Below are 19554 nucleotides of genomic sequence, written 5' to 3' on the forward strand. Positions count from 1 at the left end.
GATTTTTTTTAAAATAAGATGAACAATATTATTTATTGGCAAGAGAATAAAGCTTTAATATATTTTATTTTAATTCCTGTCTGCACGTTTGCTTCATTCACATGACAGCAAGCCAATTTAGAATTTTTCATTAATTTTCTAAGACTAAAGATTTGCTTCAATATTCACACGATATACGTCGAATTTTAAATAGCGATACGGGAAAATGATCAATTATACCTTTTGTTTGTCTTAGTTCTACTAGGTCAAACCATATAATATGAGCAGAGTTGTAAATTAGGACAAGATTCTAAAAGGCAAATTGCAATGACAACTTGCTCTCTTAACTAGGTAACTTGAGCCTTGCCATTATTTCGAAGCGATTAAATCAGAATTTTCACTAAAGAATATCAATAAATAAAAGAATAAATCTAAAAAAACAAAGTTAAAGAATATATGTGTGTAATTTTTTGATAAAGAAATGTCAATTCACAACTGAATACATGTGGCACTGCCACTGCCCAAGTGACAATTGTTACCTAGTTGATCTTCGCCATGCTCTGTTTAATATCATTCAGTTAATTAACTGATACTTAAGTATTTAAGGTTTGCATTGTTGGTTTCATTAACTAGTAGGTTATACCCTTAAGTGTTTAGCTACATATTTTATGTTTAAATTAGCAAGCGTTAATAATAAAAAGTCTTTATATTTAGAGAATATATTTCACTTTAGCATGATGATAAGCGTAATCCTAATAAGCGGTATCAAATCAAAAGTCATGATTTCGATTGTCAAGAACAACATGTTGCATGAGGCATATATTGGGAGGAGAATTGTTGGATATATAATGTCTACATTTTGCTTATGGCAAGGCCCACGAGGGACTGAGATGGCCCAAGTTCTTTTTATGATTTGACAGGGGGAGACTTGTGGCGTTTGTTGTTGAATGAAAAGAAAGGGGAAGAATAACAATAGGCTTCTGGAAGGTCAAAGAACATTTCTCTTTTCTAGATGTGTTGTTATAACACAATACTAAAACAATCGATATTTTAGTGTCCTAATATTCCCTGCTAGCTAACATTATAGCTTATTATATTCTAGATCTGTAATTAGTTACCACTTTTACCAATTCAAGGACCTATATTTGGCTTTACATTTATATATATGAACTCTCGATATAAACATATTTATACGATCAGGTCATTTATCACGTAAATATAAATAACTTTCTATGACACGATTTAATCATCAGTAAACCGATAAAAGTATTAGTAGTACTTAAATTCTTACCTCACATTAAACTATACAATAATGATTGACATAAATATTGAAGAAAGTGGATATTGGAGTGTTACCTTCTGAAACATGGAGTAGAGCTTCTTCTGCGCTGCAGCAGCTCAATAGAGATAAAGTAAGTGAAGAAAATAGGCATTTATGTATTCCATTTGATTTTTTTTTGTCTTTTGTTTGGTCATAACTCATAATGAATAGTTTATTCGGGTATATGCTCTTCTTGTGGAACATTTCAAGAATATGCTCTATTGAGAGCAATGTGTCGCACTTCATATTCAGACAAAATTTGACACAAGTTTTCATACTTGAAATAATCACCCTTTGTACTAATTCTATGAATTAAAAAAAAAAAAGAGACTTACCATTGTCATATGATCATTGCCTCTAGTTTAAGTTGTGGAAATAACTAGCTTCTTGCAGAAATGTATGATGACACGTGTACAATATAGGAAGCTAACATATTGATAATTAACGAGTTCATTCAAGCCCGATGATTCATTTTTCTTAACTTCAAATGAGTTAGGTTTAGGCGAAAATTAAGTACACACAAAGATTGTAAATAATAGGTTAAAATCAAATCATCAACAAGATATTTATTAGAAAGATTTTATTATGGCATACAATCGAAAGGGCTCATGCAGAATATAAAACATCATATCTTTCTTGTTCATACATATAACATATTTCTAGAAGGCTAGAAAATGATTATGTAATAGGCTCCATCAAGTTGCTTAGGATATGGTCTCGAGTTTTGCCATCTTGAACCCCAAATCCATCTCCAAATTGATACATAACATGTCCCATTCGCGCTATATTTATTACATGCTTAGCAATTTCTCGATGGGACATAGAAAGTGTATTAAAATGATAATTGATCTTCTTCCACGAATCCAAAATTAAGCTTTCGATATGCTCTCGAGCTACATCCTCTGAGACATTTTCTTGTTGCATGTAACATATAATTGATGAAGCAACATCACCTCTCTCTAGCTCCACCTACGTATATTATGACAAAAAAAACTATAAGGGACAATGAAAATAGAATGAGGTAAAATTAAGTTTGAACTAGGACTTACCGTTGAGGTACCTTGGTCATTGCAAAGTCGAAATATAACTGAAGTGTGGTAAATAATTTCTTGGAAATTTTTGCTTGAATCAAGTGATTCATTTGTGATTTTATTATTTGTGAAACCATAAATCACATAATCAGAAAGTAATGGAACAGTGGATGAAATCCACCCATTGTTAAGATACTCTTCAAGTGTTGGTATATGGCCTTCATTGTACCACTTTGCTTCCACCAGCATGGCTTTACAAAAGTTGAGCCACTGAATTATTGAAACATAGATTAGCAAACTTTGGTTAAAAAAATCATGTAAAAGATGTAATATAAAGTTAATTAATAAGCACATGGTAGACACATAAGACAAAAGAAAAACACGAGTACGTGATTAGATAATTTGGACGACGGATTTTATTTGAATAATATGAATCTAATAAATAATGTTTATATTTTCGGCTTCCATTAGTATTTAGAAAAGAAAAAGAAAAGGATTTCGTTAATATAATGAAGAAATTCCTGGTCAGAGAGGACCTATAGTTAAAGTTACTGATTCGGTAAAACTCAGTAACTTTAGCTTAAGAAAGTGTATTTATATTAAAAAATCTACTTAATAGGTATAAATAACTTACTTCAAATCTTATTGCTGTCAAACCAATCTTAAAATTCGAATTTGAATGAGTCGGGCTAATTGTACTCCCTTTGTTCATTTTTACTAGTCATGTTCGCTTCTAGAGAGTCAATTTGATTGATTTTTCGAAGCTAAATTGAATGTTTTAAAATTAAAATTTAGGTATTCGAAAACTATTCAAAAATACTATAAGTTGCAAATCTTCTTATATTAATATGATGAAAAGGATACATTTTAAAGTGTTGATCAATATTCATGTAGTTTGACTTTTAAGAAGCGAAATATGACAAGTAAAGTAAACGGAGGGAGTATATATTAAGACTACTTTAGTATGTACTTACGCCTTGTTTCAGACGAGCAAATGCTGAAGGGCAACATCCTTTTTGTTGGTCATCAATTTCAGCAGATATCTCTTCCACTGTATCATACAATGCTCTGAAACAAATTTGTATACACTCTGGTAGACATTTTACTTCATTTGGATCCCACCTAATTAAATATGAAAAATCTCATATTAATTTTATGCATTTAAACTATAATAAAAACTCATTTATTATTAACAACGTACTTACTTGTTTATGGCATGAGTAAATTGTTGTGCATCGGCTAATGAACCATAAATATCAAAAACATCATCTATTATTAATACCAATTGAAACACTTTGGTAACCCATTTTCTAATGCTTCCATCTTCAGGCTTAGAGCCAATTCCTCCAGCAAAATAAAAGCATTCTACTATCCTGTCCCTTGTAAAGAACAAATCTTCAACTATGTCCAAATCCCTCCACCATCTGGTAATAAAAAGACGAGAATATAATCGATTTTCATCTGCTTTGATATTCGATGAAATAGTTGAGGTGAGGAATACACACACACAAAAAAAAAAAACCGCGTACCTTATAACATCTTTGAGATCTTTTAGGTGTGTGGCTTGAATTATATTGAAGTTAAGTTTAGCCAAGTTGAGCAATACTTGATTTGTGTTATTGTTGCCTTGTTGAGCAAACATTGTTATGTGTCTTCTAACATCATACCATCTCACTCTCCATGCCAATGGAAAATAATTGCTCAAATTTTCCTTATTATTAGTAGTAAAACTAGTATTCATGAGGTTATTAGTTGTGAACAATCTTATGTCATTTAGTAAATTTTCACCATCCATGCTCAAATATGACCCTTCCAAAAGCTCCAATAATGTTTTTATATCTGACATTTTCTTTGTTCCTTTGCTATCAAACAACTCCTTTAACATATCTGTAGTACAAAAATGTCATTTATTCGTTATAATATACTATGTACTTTTTCTCTATCTTAATTTATATGACGTACGTTTATATTACCTTGTGAAGCATAGTAGCCATGTTGCCTTAGGAGTCTGAAGCATAATGCAGTGGCATATAAGTCCTTATTCTCCTTTGTGCTACTACTACTTTTCATGCACATAATTGTTTTTTCCAAAGCTGCTTTTGTTTGAACGTCGAAGTAATTCGTGAGGCCAAATTTGTCAATTTCATCTACAAGTTCCAGCAGGGCTACTGGAGTATCACTCTTTGAAAACGTGCAACTCATTACTTCCTCTTTTAGCTTCTCAGCTTCAATTTGGTACTTCTTTTTCTGCACCACCAATTATTATTACTAGTAAAATTGACAGTTATTTAATTTAATTTTCCGTGTTCGATATATAAGTAAAAAATATTAATTTTAGAAGCAGCTAGACAAATATTATGAGATGTGATGGTAGACTGGTGTGGGATGGGGGCTACGAGGATGATGATGTGTATTGGAGGGTGGAAATGAGATATAATTAATAAAAAATATCACTTATGAAACTTTTTTTTCTTCTTACCCCTCGACCCACCTTAGGAGCTCCCATCTTTTTTTGCTTCATTGCTGACTCAAATCCACATACATCTTTAAGATTGGAAATTAGGAACGTTTATCATCCGTGTAACTCCTTCTAGTCCACTTGTAAAACTTATGTTTTCTACTTTCACTAGAAAAGTTATTATTTAATTTCGTCATTTTAAGGAACTGTTTCTCTAAAAAATATAAAATTTTAACCAACCAGACATGAAAATATTGATACCGAGAAGATCCTTAGACATTTAGATTTTGATAAACGATTGAACTTGAAAATACTTACAGAATATTGAGTTGTAAGAGAAAGTAGATGATCATATTTCCAAATGTTTGGTTTATATGAAGAAACCTTGGTTTCAGGCTGAATTTGATTTTTAATACTAAGAGTATGAAGTTTTTGTGTTTGCATGGTTGGAATAACTGATAATATGTATCTGCAAGCCATGGTTTGAGTACATTGGAAGGTACATCAAGTGTACATATATATAACAACCATTTAAAGGAGAAGGTCAATAAATAATGAGCCAATGTCATTTAATTAGTATTTTCTTTGGGGGTACATTAAAAAAGACTAAAAAGAAATTAGGGTCTTTTAAAAGCAATATAGAAGAAACTTCATATATTAGAAAGCATTTGTTCAAACTTTAACAAATGTTACGTCATTACTATTAGAAATAACGATTTCTTTTTCACCATAAATTATGAGAATTTGTGTTGAAGAAAATGATTTCCCCTCATTTTCGATCAAATCATCTCACTGCAAAAAAAAAAAATCATGATGAAAAACAGTTTTTTCAAAACATTGGTGATAATAATCACCGAATATTTTTCACTAGAGAGTTTTTATTAGTGTATGACCATCTAAACAATCAGTTCAAGTATAATACTGTTGGGAAAGACAAGACACTAACAAGAATGTCAGACAAGATAGCAGCGGAATAATACCCAAATCTAAACTTTCCCTTTCAATTTGAACCAAGAGAAGACAAACCAAATCAAGCAATATGAAGAATGGACAGCAAGTATATCAATCAAACTAAAGCAACAAGATAAGAATAACCCAATCACACAAGACACAACGATTTACGTGGAAAACCCTTCGATGTGAAGAGTAAAAAACCACAGGACCAAAAGCTCCACTATAAACACCAAGAGTTACAAAATTGTTCTCCAAAATTGGCCACAAAACAAGTGCCAAACAACGAGCAACAACAAATCAAGATTGCACCAAAACTAGAGAATTAAAGAAGAGATTTCACCCAAAAATGCGCTACTGTTCACGCCCCAAAATCAGAAGCTACAGACCTCCAAATCCGATCTCCACCATTGAATTGCAAGAACCAGATGCTGAGAACTCCCAGTTCAAATTTGAGCACGATCCAACGGTTAACGAAGCGGCAAACTCTGTCTGAAGCGGACTGCCTGAGCAGAAAATTTCCAGAAGCGAAAACGGGATTTTTTCTCTTTTTCTCTCAATCTCTAAAACGAAACTCTCTTGATTTTTCTCTCTTGTGTTTCTGAAAATAAGACCAAATAAGCCTTATATATGCCACATAATATTTTGGGTTATGGGCTAAAGTGGGCTAGTCCTAATAAGACTTTTATTTATCCACATAGGAAGGGAAAAAAGATCCTAAACCCAACAATTCTCCCCCTCACAACTATGTGGAGGAGACCGTCATCCCGGCGATCATGCAACAATCCTCAAACTTTCCTCTTGGCAAAGCTTTAGTCATCATGTCGGAACCATTATCATTGGTATGGATCTTTTCAAGTTCAAGCAACTTAGAATCCAACACATCTCGAATCCAATGATACCTCACATCAATGTGTTTAGACCGACCATGAAATGTAGAATTCTTGCCAAGATGAATAGCACTTTGACTGTCGCAATAAAGCACATACCTCTCTTGAGCACAACCAAGTTCCCCCAAAAATCTCTTCATCCAGATCAACTCTTTGCAAGCTTCAACAGCAGCAATAAGCTCAGCCTCTGTAGTAGATAAAGCAACACATTTTTGCAACCTAGATTGCCAAGACACAGCCCCCCCTGCAAAAGTAATCAAGTAGCCTGAAGTAGACTTACGAGTATCAACATCACCAGCCATGTCTGAATCAGTGTAACCACAAAGAATAGACTACCAAAACACAAACTCAAACTAGAAGTGCCACAAAGATATTTCATAATCCATTTAACAGCATTCCAATGCTCTCTTCCCGGATTAGAAAGAAAACGGCTAACAATACTAACAACATGAGCAATATCTGGTCTTGTACACACCATCACATACATCAAACTACCAACAGCTGAAGCATAAAGAACTTTCTTCAAATCTTCCTTCTCACCATCACTGGAAGGACAATGTCTAGTACTCAATTTGAAGTGCATAGCTAAAGGTGTATTGACAACCTTAGGTTTGTCCATGTTAAATCTACGAAGTACTTTCTGAATATACTTCTCTTGTGACAACCACAACTTCTTGGCATCTCTATCGCGGACAATCTGCATGCCAAGAATCTGCCTTGCTGGTCCCAAGTCTTTCATAGCAAAAAACTTATTCAACTCTTGCTTCAACCCTTTAATCCTGCAAGCATTATGACCAACAACAAGCATGTCATCAACATAAAGCAAAACGATAATAAAGTCACCATCAGAGAATTTTTGCACAAAAACACAATGGTCTGAAGAAGTCTTCTTGAAGCCCTGCTGACTCATAAAAGAACCAAACTTCCTGTACCATTGTCTGGGAGCTTGTTTTAAACCATACAAGCTCTTCTTCAATTTGCAAACATACTTCTCTTTTCCCTTGACTTCAAAGCCTTCCGGCTGCTCCATATAAATTTCTTCATCCAAGTCACCATGGAGAAAAACAGTTTTAATATCCATTTGTTCAACCTCTAAGTCCAGACTTGCAACCAAGCCTAGAACCACACGGATGGATGACATCTTCACCACTGGAGAGAATATCTCATCAAAATCAATCCCTTTTTTCTGGCTAAAACCCTTCACAACTAATCTAGCCTTGTACCGTGGAACTGGGTTACCATCTTCATGTTTCACCCGAAAAACCCACCTGTTTTTCAAAGCTTTTCGATCTTTAGGTAACATAACCAAATCAAATGTATGATTATCATGTACAGACTTCATTTCATCCTCCATAGCATCAAACCATTTTTCTTTTTCTTCACTTTCCATGGCATCATCAAGATTCTCTAGTTCTCCCCCATCAGTCAAGAGTACATACTCATTGGAAGAATAACGAGATGAAGGTATTTTCTCTCTAGTAGATCTTCTGAGAGAACTCTCTGGAGCATCAATAATAGTTGGTTGCAGACCAACCACATCGTCTTGCACTGGAGCATCAGCGGCATACTGGTCATTCTGAATATGATCACCATCTTCAATATCAACTTGATTTTCATGGAGATTTTCACCTGGTGGAATAGTCAAAGGCACTGGATCAACATCAACTAGGTTGTCACTACTCTGAGAATCAACTTTGTCAAGATCTTCAATTGTTTGGTCTTCAAAGAACACAACATCACGGCTTCTAACAAGTTTCTTCTCAACTGGATCAAAGAAACGATAGCCAAATTCATCTTGACCATAACCAACAAAGATACATTGCCTAGTTTTAACATCTAACTTTGACTTTTCATCCTTAGGAACATGCACAAAGGCTTTACACCCAAAAAACTTTAAGATTATCATAAGAAACATTCTTACCAGACCAAACTCTGTCAGGGACATCACCATTCAAAGCAACAGTAAGAGATAAATTGATAACATATGCAGCAGTATTAAGTGTTTCTGCCCAAAAGGAATCTGGCAGCTTAGCATCTGAAAGCATACATCTAACTCTCTCAACAAGAGTTCTATTTATCCTCTCCGCCAAACCATTTAGTTGAGGAGTCTTTGGAGGAGTTTTCTGATGTCGAATACCCTGCTCTCTGCAATATCTATCAAATGGGCCAATATACTCACCACCATTATCAGAACGAATGCATTTCAATTTCTTTCATGTTTGTCTCTCAACCAAGGCCTAAAAACTCTTGAACACATCAAGTACCTGATCCTTGAACTTCAAAGAGAATACCCAGAGTTTGCGTGAATAATCATCAATAAAAGTCACAAAATAAAGTGCACCACCATGAGACCTTACCTTAAAAGGACCACACAAATCAGAATGTACCAACTCCAGCAAATCAAGCTTTCTTGAAGACGGATGACTCTGAAAAGAAACTCTCTTTTGTTTACTTGCTAAGCAATGAACACACTTGTTCAACTTTGCTTGTTTTACTCCAGAAAGCAAATTCTTCTTAGCCAAATTGTTCATCCCCTTCTCGCTCATATGACTCAGTCTTCTATGCCATAACAATGATGAAGTATCATTCTCCACCAAATTTATTGAGCCTCTAAAAGTGGAGCCCTGAAAAACATACAAGTTAGACAACTTATCACCACGGGCTACAATCATCGAACCTTTAGTAAGCTTCCACTGGCCAGCACCAAGGGTATTAACATAACCCTCATCATCAAGGTATCCCACAGAAATCAAAATCAAGCGAACATCTGGAGCATGTTTGACATTATTGAGAACTAGTTTGGAACCATTGTTACTTTCCAAACAAACTGTCCCAATACCAAGAACTGCAACCTCATGATTATTACCCATTTTCAACATCCCAAAATTACCTGGAGTATAAGAAGAAAATAATTCCTTCTTGGGTGTGACATGAGAAGTAGCACCAGAATCCACAAACCAGCTAGACTCATCACGAACAAGATTGACGGCATTTTCATCACAAGAAACAAGAAGATCATCATTAGTAACAACAACAACACGATTTTCATTGTCACCTTCTTTCTTTTGTTGTCTCATATCTCTCTTGTACTTAAAACAAAATTTCTTGATATGCCCATTCTTGTGGCAATAGTCACATGTAACATTCTTGTATTTAGACTTTGACTTACCTCTACTTTTATCTCTGTCACTCTGACCTCTGAACTTGTTTCTCCCCCTATCTTCAGTAATCAAAACATCAGAGTGTGAAGTAGAAGAAGTTGAGCCTTGAGATCTTCTTCTCATCTCTTCATTCAAGACACCACTCTTAACATATTCCATGGTCACAACACCACTGGGAGCAGAATTAGTCAAAGAAACTCGAAGAGTTTCAAAAGAGTCTAGCAGAGTATTAAGAAGCCATAGTCCCTGTATTTCTTCATCGAATTTTACATTCATTCCAGATAGCTGGTCAAGAACACCCTGAAAATCATTAATATGATCAAAAATATGAGTGCCCTCTTTATACCTGATATTCATCAATTGTTTCAATAGAAACAACTTATTGTTGCCAGTCTTCGAAGCATATAGCGTCTCGAGCTTGTCCCACAAACTTCTGGCATGTGTCTCATTCACAATGTGATTTCGAACATTATCTTCAACCCATTGTCTAATATAGCCACAAACCTGCAAGTGCTCAAATTCCCATTCCTCATCCGTCATGGATTGGGGTTTATTAGAGGTAAACACAGGTAAATGCATTTTCTTGACAAATAGAAGATCTTTCACCTTGCCTCTCCAAATATGATAGTTACTACCATTCAAACAAACCATCTTGCTCATATTTGCCTCCATAATCCAAATCAATAATGAACAACAACCAAGGCTCTGATACCACTTTGTTGGGAAAGACAAGACACTAACAAGAATGTCAGACAAGATAGCAGCGGAATAATACCCAAATCTAAACTTTCCCTTTCAATTTGAACCAAGAGAAGACAAACCAAATCAAGCAATATGAAGAATGGACAGCAAGTATATCAATCAAACTAAAGAAGCAAGATAAGAATAACCCAATCACACAAGACACAACGATTTACGTGGAAAACCCTTCGATGTGAAGAGTAAAAAACCACATGACCAAAAGCTTCACTATAAACACCAAGAGTTACAAAATTGTTCTCCAAAATTGGCCACAAAACAAGTGCCAAACAACGAGCAACAACAAATCAAGATTGCACCAAAACTAGAGAATTAAAGAAGAGATTTCACCCAAAAATGCGCTACTGTTCACGCCCCAAAATCAGAAGCTACAGACCTCCAAATCCGATCTCCACCATTGAATTGCAAGAACCAGATGCTGAGAACTCCCAGTTCAAATTTGAGCACGATCCAACGGTTAACGAAGCGGCAAACTCTGTCTGAAGCGGACTGCCTGAGCAGAAAATTTCCAGAAGCGAAAACGGGATTTTTTCTCTTTTTCTCTCAATCTCTAAAACGAAACTCTCTTGATTTTTCTCTCTTGTGTTTCTGAAAATAAGACCAAATAAGCCTTATATATGCCACATAATATTTTGGGTTATGGGCTAAAGTGGGCTAGTCCTAATAAGACTTTTATTTATCCACATAGGAAGGGAAAAAAGATCCTAAACCCAACAAATACTAGTGTTTTAAAACATCACAACAATATTCACAAATTAAACTTTTTTTTACCTACAATCTTAATTTTTGGATTCGAATCACTATGAAAGCAAAAAGATGGGAGTTCACGGTTAAAATAAAATGTTGTATTAAACTATGCCAGCTCTTGCAGCGTTCAAAGAGCCGCTGATATGAGAAAAATTATACTTGCAAAATAAAAGAATCTCCAAGCTAAGATGATGACTAATGACTAGTATTCCAGTCATCCATGTTTGTTGTATCCCCAAAAAATTGGAAATTATAATCAATTTGCTTGTTTTTTTAACTAATTTTAGTATTGAATAACGCATGTGTCCATTGACGAAATTGTTTAATACTCTTACCTACACCAAAGAATGGAAAATTGCAACTAATTACTCCATAAATTAAGTGTTCTTTTTTACTAATTTTATTAGGATATTCCAATGGAACAACTCATACTGCATTATCCATTTTCGATATTGTGTGTACTATTCTTAAACAATAGTTGCAACTTGCAAGTAAGTAATTAGAGAAGATTAAGCAAAAAGGACATTTTTGAAAATTCAATTGGTAAAATAGTCATTGATGTTATAAAATGGCAGCAAACAAGAAATGTAAAAAGATAAAGAATGATAAGAGATAGAACTTTTTTTATTCTTTTAAGTATTAACTGTCTTCAAGTGTACACAATATATATATATATATATATATATATATATATATATATATGTTTTAATACTTTATTTATAGTGTACACAAAAGATTGTCATAACATGACATTAACCATGAAGATTAAGAGCGGAGGTTAATGGAGATTAATGGACGTGAGAGTTAACTATACATCATGTAGAAGAGTAGAAGGAGTAACTTCTTATGAGTTATGGACATTCACCTTAATTCTGTTATTTCACAACACTCCCCTCTTGGATGTCCATAGAAATAGATATGATGTGTCTCGTTAAAATCTTATTAAAAAAAAATTCGTGAAAAAAACTCTAGTAAAGGAAAAAACACATATCTATAAGCCGAAAAAATATGCAAAAATTTAGCATCGATGAAATGATCACGTAAGTTGAGTTGATTTTTCAAATGACATAACTATTACTATTGTTGTGGAACTAATTGGCCTGAGGTTCTATTTTGTTTGTTACAATGACGGGCACCAATGTGGAAGATACTGACGGCTACTGGTATTATTATTTTTATTATTATAAATGACTAAAAACTCAAATAAATGGTGTTATTTTGAACTATAAAGTACAAATTGTGGTCAAAGAAATTAAGATAACGCATAGACTGTGTTTAGTTAAGAGCGAGGAAAATGTTTTTTTAATTTTTTCATGTTTAATTGGCCAATTTTTTTTTATTTTTTTTAGAGTCTGTTTGAACATATAATATGAAATCATGACATGAAATCCTGATATGAAGTTGAAGTTTGTTTGGATATGCATGCAATTTGGAGTTTTTATACTGTATGTTTTCTCATAAACATAAAAACTTCAAAACTTGTAAAATTATTAAAATTATCTCAATTCTTTAAACAATCTTACCAAAAATAAGCAAAAGTTTATAAAATTAAACCGCATAATATACTATCACAAAGCTATTCTAAAAAAAATATAACATTTATTGATCAAACTTTAATTCAATAAGAAAAAAATGAACATAAGTTGTAATGTTCGAGTTGTTAGTAAAGAAACTTGTTTTTTTCAATTAATGTCACATGGTTTGTCTTGTCCAATCAATATAATGATGGAAAATTATTTTTTATTAATTATTGATTTAAATGAAGTAGTAATAAATTTGATAAAAAAAAAAAACAATGAATTTGATGAATATAAATTGTAAAGTAAGAATTGATTTGAAATAAAAATAAATTTTATATTAGTGAAAATAATCGTTATATGAGATCTAAATGATTTAAAAAGTTATGATATAAATTATAAATTTTATTTATATTTATAATAAATGACTAATAAAAATATAAATAAATGTGATTTATTTTGGATTTCAAACATCATTTATGCCTAATGCCAACAGCCATTGCCGCCGCATAAGCAAAAAATGCTGATGGACGATGTTATATATCCAAAATATTATACTTGATTTGACCAAAACGTTCGAAGCTGATGTACTCTATGTGTCCACAATTTCATTTTATTTTTAATGAAATAATTTATAGAAAAATTCTATAGCTTACATTTTCAATGTCAAATAATTAGTCACTTTAATTCAAAACAAAACTATTACTATTACTTTAGAAATTTAAGATTAAAACTGATAATTATTTTTAATTATCCCTTTTAAAGTGTGCACAATATTTAAGAGGAAACATCAATATATTTTTATTAAATAGGAGTAATTTAATAAATTAATTTATTATTTTCTTAATTAGTGTGATGAATGCTAATGTGACGATGAAAATGGGATGAAAAAGTATTTTTAACACAAGTTTTAAGAATCACTTTTTCATTTTAAACTTGATGTTTATGTTAGTAATTTCTATTTTTATAGATTTAGATATTAATATATTATACGTAACTATGTTATTATTAAAACTAGCTTATTGTATGATCTTATAAAGTAGTATTAAAGTTTGAAGCCTTAAAAGTAAATATCTATTAATATGAGTTTATTTTAGATAATGTAATGACCCTAAAGGTCATTTTTGGAAATTTTCATAAAATGACCGTTTTACCCCTCCAGATAGTTGCCCCGAGTCCTAATTGTTGTATTTTCGAAGTTGGTTTGAAGGAAAATTGATGAAAAGTTGAGTTTTTAAGAGTTAAAGTTTGGTTAAAAGTGTTATTTCGAGTCATTTGGAGTTTTGAGACTCGAATCGAATTTCCGTCGATTCCAGCAGTTTTAGAACGTCGAAAAGGGTCTATGAGAATTTACGGAGTCGAATTTGGAGTTAAAACGAAGATTTGAGGTCCTAACATCAAGAGTTGACTTTGGTCAACAAACGAGGTTCCGGTGCTCGAAATGGAATTCCGAGGGCACCGTTTGATTCAGGGGGTGATTCTAAGTCTAGAATGAGTCTTGGTTGAATTTTTAGAGGCCCCGAGTGCGCTTCGAGTTTTTGAGCCTATAGTTAGTTTCTTGACGCCTTATCGGATACCGGGTCAAGGAGACCTCGAATTCAAATTCCGACGATTTTATTGAGTCCGAAATGTCATTTTAAAGCTAGTAGCATATTAGGTTTGTGTTCGGGAAGTGCCAAATGAGTTTTGGGTGAGCTTTTAAGCTTCTTGGATGCTTTGACACTATTTCAGCAAATTGTGGCAACTAAAGGGTTCATTATTAGTTTTAAAGGTCGAAAAATTATTCCGAAGGTTTTGAAATTTTGAGCATGAATTATAGTACTTATGTGCAAATTTTGGTGCATTTTCGCTAACCCGAGATTGGACTTTTATCACAAATAAGAAATAATTGTTTACCGAGTATAAATGATATTTGACTGGGAAATGAGCATGAAATTGAGCTTCGATTGAACGAGCAGGTCCGTATCATTATTTAAGACTTTTAAAAAAAAGAATCGGGTCATTTCACTATCGTATGAGGAAATTACGGCCTTTTTAGTGAAAGATTAACTACTATTTTTCTGGTGCATAACAGTCATGTACTGTTATAAAAATCTCAGACTGTGTTCATTTGGTATTTTGAGCATATCGGGAGTTCTAGAGATCGGAATGGAGTGATTCTTACGGGTTTTTTCTTGAATTAATATGAGGGTTAGTATTCAATCTTCAATTCGACATTTTCTCATAATTTCTTTATCTGGTTTTTTTTCCTATCCGTAAATCTCTTGGGAAAAATTGGGGTTTTATCGATTTGGACTCCTTTTTTGTTGAAATTTCATATTTGAACTTATATAAGCATGGGTAAGATGTTTTTCAAGAGATATTTCATTTTCGAGTTGGAATTTCAAATCTGAATATTTAGGCTTCTTCAAGAACGTGGATTTTCCTTCAAATTGAGTTTATGAACTGATTTCAACTCCGTTTTCAAATTGGTTTTCACCATTAGCTTCCAAATACTTTAAGAATCATTTTACATAAAAAATTTCCAGATTTGGATATCGTTTTCCGATATGAGACTTTTGGACCGTTTTGCCCCTTTTCCCTAAATTTCTTGATTTTGGTGTCATTGGACTCGAATTGTGATTGTGATTAATTGTTTGAATAGATTATCGTGATCCGGATTATACTCGGAAAGGAAAGGTTCAAGTCAAGTAACTTTTGGAGTTCGTTTTAAGGCAAGTGACTTCCAAACTTTGTAAAACTCTTAGACTACGCATAACTACTTTCCTAATTGTGTTGGGGAGTAATGGGGATTGAGGATGAGTTTTATTTGTTGATTGAAATTGTTATAAATGAAAGATAGGGAATAAAACGAGCTAAATGTGTTATATGTGACTTGAATTTGTTGAATAAGTCATGTGATAACCGATATTGAGGGAATAGAAGAGCATGAGTAGGTTATGATTGATACAGACATTGATGTTGAGACAGATGATGTGTAATACTATGATGTGGCCGTGATATGGTTGTGATTGAGACATGTGATGTGTAATACTATGATGTGGCCGTGATATGGTTGTGATTGAGACATGTGATGTGTAATACTATGATGTGGTCGTGATATGGTTGTGATTGAGACAGATAATGTGTAATACTATGATGTGATCGTGATATGATTGTGATTGATGACATGTGCATATTCATTATTCATCCCATATGTGAACTATCTGTTGCATGAGTTCTGATACACTGATATGAGGATGGATGGATATGAGACACAGTTGAGACTAGCTTCGGCTAGAGACATATGAGATGGACTAGCTCCGGCTAGCGATTTGGATGCCGATGGGATATGGTTTCGGCGGTGATACATGGTCCATGTGTGGCCCCCATGGGTTCTGATTTGAATATTCAGTGCGGACTGATTACGTCAACAGATGTGTATCGTAGGACAGACATGCATCACGACCACATGACATCATTATTGCATTTTGCATCGCATTTGCCTTATCTTTGTCTGTGATGTGTGGGTTGTATCGGTTTACCCTTCTTATGTGGAATTTGATCTACTTGCTCTTATTTGTTAATCTGAGGTTGATGAAGATATACTGTTGGTTCTGGCTGTTGAATATGATCTGTTTAGTATAGGTTGGTTGGTTTGCTGCTAGATTGAAGTTTCGGTGGTTCGGTTGGGATTGAAAGGAGTTGTTTGTAGCTGCTAGTTTTGCTTAGTTTAGAGTTACTTGCGAGTACCTGTGGTTTTCGGTACTCACCTTTGCTTCTACACAATTGTGTAGGTTGACAGCTCTCTCTCAGATTCGGCATAGTATTTTCTTTAGCAAATTGAGCTTTGGGACATACTCGAGAGGTAGCGGTTCAATCCAGACGTGCCCTTGAGTTATCCTTACTTTCATTTCTGTTCTATTCGAGAACTATACTCTGAGACTTGTATATTTTTATTCAAATTCTGTATTTAGAGGTTTGTACATGTGACAACCAAATTCTGGGTAGTGTTGAGTCTTAATTAAAGTCTTCCTCTTATTTATTATCTTTTATTTTCGTATTTCTACTTCTCTATCGTTGTGGTTGGGTTAGGCTGACGTGTCCGGTGGGAAATGGACACGTGCCATCAAATCCGAATTTGGGGTGTGACAAAATGGTATAAGAGCCCCAGGTTCATAGGTCTCACGTGTACAAGCCAAGTCCAAGTAGCGTCTCGAGGATCGGTACGGAGACGTCTGTACTTATCTTCAAGAGGCTATGGTGACTTTTAGGAAAGGTCTTTATCACTTGATTCTCTATCGTACATCCTTGGTCCGATCTAATTCTTATCACTTCACTATGTTCTCTTTCTCATTGTAATGACTCGTGGTTGGTCCTGCTTGGGTGCGAGTTTAGGTGTCATCGCGTGATTTTAGTGTTAGATCTGGTTTTGATGCGGAGGTGATAGGCTTGTGGAAAGGAAGTGTGATCTGACATGGAATTCTCTTCGAGACGAGTGAGTAAGGTTGTGGCCAAGGGATGTGTTTTGAGTTTATGGTATTTGAAGATGAACATTTATTAAGAGACTTCAGGAACGTCTTATTTCTCCGGTCATTTATTCAACAACGAGAATAGTGCTTGTGTGACTTATACGACGGAAGTGGATAGACAATGAAGAATGGTGTAAGTAAGAGAATGATTATGTTGAGAGTGCTGCGACTTTGGAAACTACAGTTTGTGAAGTTCGTCATAAGGGAATGGATTGCGTAGTATATTATAATGATGAAGTTGCACCAACCAAAATCAGAAGTTCTACGGTGGTTTTATAATGTGGGTGTATATCATTACAGGGTCATTGTACGGCGACTACGACCGTACTCGTGTTATCTTGGTTAGGGTTATGGGCTATGTTGTTTCTGCCATCGATCGGGCTTACGAAATTGTGCATATCATTTTCGGCCGGAGACTGAAGTGCTTTGGTAATGTTTTGCAACTATTTAATGAGTGTAAATGAACAGGTTGTTTGAGTACGACCTTCTCAATGGATCTGATGTCTTCTAGTGGTGGATTTAGTGGTTGTTCATGCTGTGGTACTAGTGATATATGGAAGTGGAAAAATCTGAGTTGTCAGTTGTTTCACCTAATCGAGTCAGAAGGTTGATGTTGCATTCTCGATTGAGAAATCAAGTAGTTGCTACTATGAACGCTTGAGTTAAGCATTAATTATAAAGAAAGTTATAGTGGTGGATCGAGTGAATCGATCCTGTCTTGTTTCTAGGACAAGGTACGACCCTTGGGTGGTCATGATTATATTGGGAACTAATGACTTCATGATGAGTCAAAAGAAAGGGGCAACAATAAGCCATGGATGAAAAAAGTTTTAACAAGTATACTCGTGTAAAGGCAATTAAAGATTTTAGCGAGAAGGTACGATTAAAAAGGAATCGGGTTGGTTTTGTCAAGATGTGGGTTGCCAAGGTAAGAGATGATTGGTTGTATCAACTTTTGAGCCATTGGAAGGACTTTTTGCATGGTTTGAGTTGTAGCAGTTAAATACTTGTGATTGTAGAAGAGTTCGATGAAGTTTCATTTGAGAAATTTGACTTAAGGTAAAAGGTAATATACGGTGGATGTTTGGCCAAGAAACTATAATGATAAATGATTTACGGGAAGAACAAGAGTCTTGCGCGATGGATATAAGTTAAGAGATATGAAGGAATAAGACATCACGTGTGGATCCTTAGTTGAAGTTGAGGATTGTGTAAATTTCTGCTTTTATGTTAGATATGACAATGCAAGGTGGACTGGTTCAACACAAATGTATGATATGTTATCAGCTACTTTCTGAACACTTGTATTGGTGTTGGTGGTAAACGTTGATGTATGAGGAATTCTGCAGTTTTTGAATTGTTCAGCTTATGGTAGGTGGCTTACGAGTGTCCAATCGGAAGGACTTATAGCTCTACATGGTTATTGAGGATTTTGAACTGGGTTGATAACTCTATTTATGGAATTATCCAAACTGTTGTAACGCATTACGTAGATCCTTGATGGTAAATAGAGGTTGTGTGCTCATAGTATACGGAAATTATTGGAGTGACCAAGAACTGCTTCAAGTTTCGGCATGAGATATATGATGGTTTGAATAATAGTTGAAGCTGGGTAAGTAAATGATCGCGTGTAATCGATATTGGTCGTGATTCAATAGTTCTATCTCAATGAAAAGGTACTATGACACTTAGAACTTGGATTATTAGCGATTGGTGAGACCCATATCGATCGTGGAATGCTTCAATGGAAGGAGAAAGGACCATAATTCAAAATTTTGGAAGCAACGATGTGTTTCTAAGAATGACTGGATACTAGTAGCCGTCTGAGGGTAAAGTAACTAGCCGGTGTGACTATGATGTTCTGGTAGTATTGATATTGTTGGCTTTAATGGATTATTGTAAAGAGTATGAGAAAATGGATAAAATGAGTATGTTTATGATTGTTATGAGGTCGGACTGGCTGATTGTGAAGTCAGACGAATGGGAAGGGTATGTTATGGACATCGTGGAAGGGATATCTTGGGTTGTTCAATTTCGGTTTTGTATATTATTATGTGACTACCTACCTCATTTTAGACATGGTTTTGGATTATGATTCTCTGTGTATGTTCAAACGTGTTTTTACTTTTGTGGGTGGATTGCCTAGTGGTGAATCAGATGGACCGATTCATGCTCTCTTGGCAGAATAGATACTTGTGTGGGTGGACCGATTCAGAGATAGTGGGTTCG

At 34.3% G+C, this 19554-nt stretch overlaps 1 protein-coding gene across 1 annotated transcript; it reads right to left on the bottom strand.

Annotated features, from left to right (window-relative positions):
- Window positions 1–1978: 1978 nt before the first annotated feature.
- LOC125833203 (alpha-farnesene synthase-like) lies at window positions 1979–5269 on the bottom strand. The gene is made up of 7 exons (XM_049512348.1): window positions 5108–5269; window positions 4305–4578; window positions 3861–4218; window positions 3537–3755; window positions 3306–3453; window positions 2350–2601; window positions 1979–2269 (listed from the first exon to the last, which is right to left on the bottom strand). The coding sequence occupies exons 1-7, from the start codon at window positions 5267–5269 to the stop codon at window positions 1979–1981; spliced, it is 1704 nt and encodes a 567-aa protein (XP_049368305.1).
- Window positions 5270–19554: the final 14285 nt, after the last annotated feature.

The sequence above is a fragment of the Solanum verrucosum genome, unplaced genomic scaffold (assembly GCF_900185275.1).
Source record: "Solanum verrucosum unplaced genomic scaffold, falcon-dt-bn FXZP01000100.1, whole genome shotgun sequence".
In the NCBI taxonomy this organism is placed as follows: domain Eukaryota; kingdom Viridiplantae; phylum Streptophyta; class Magnoliopsida; order Solanales; family Solanaceae; genus Solanum; species Solanum verrucosum.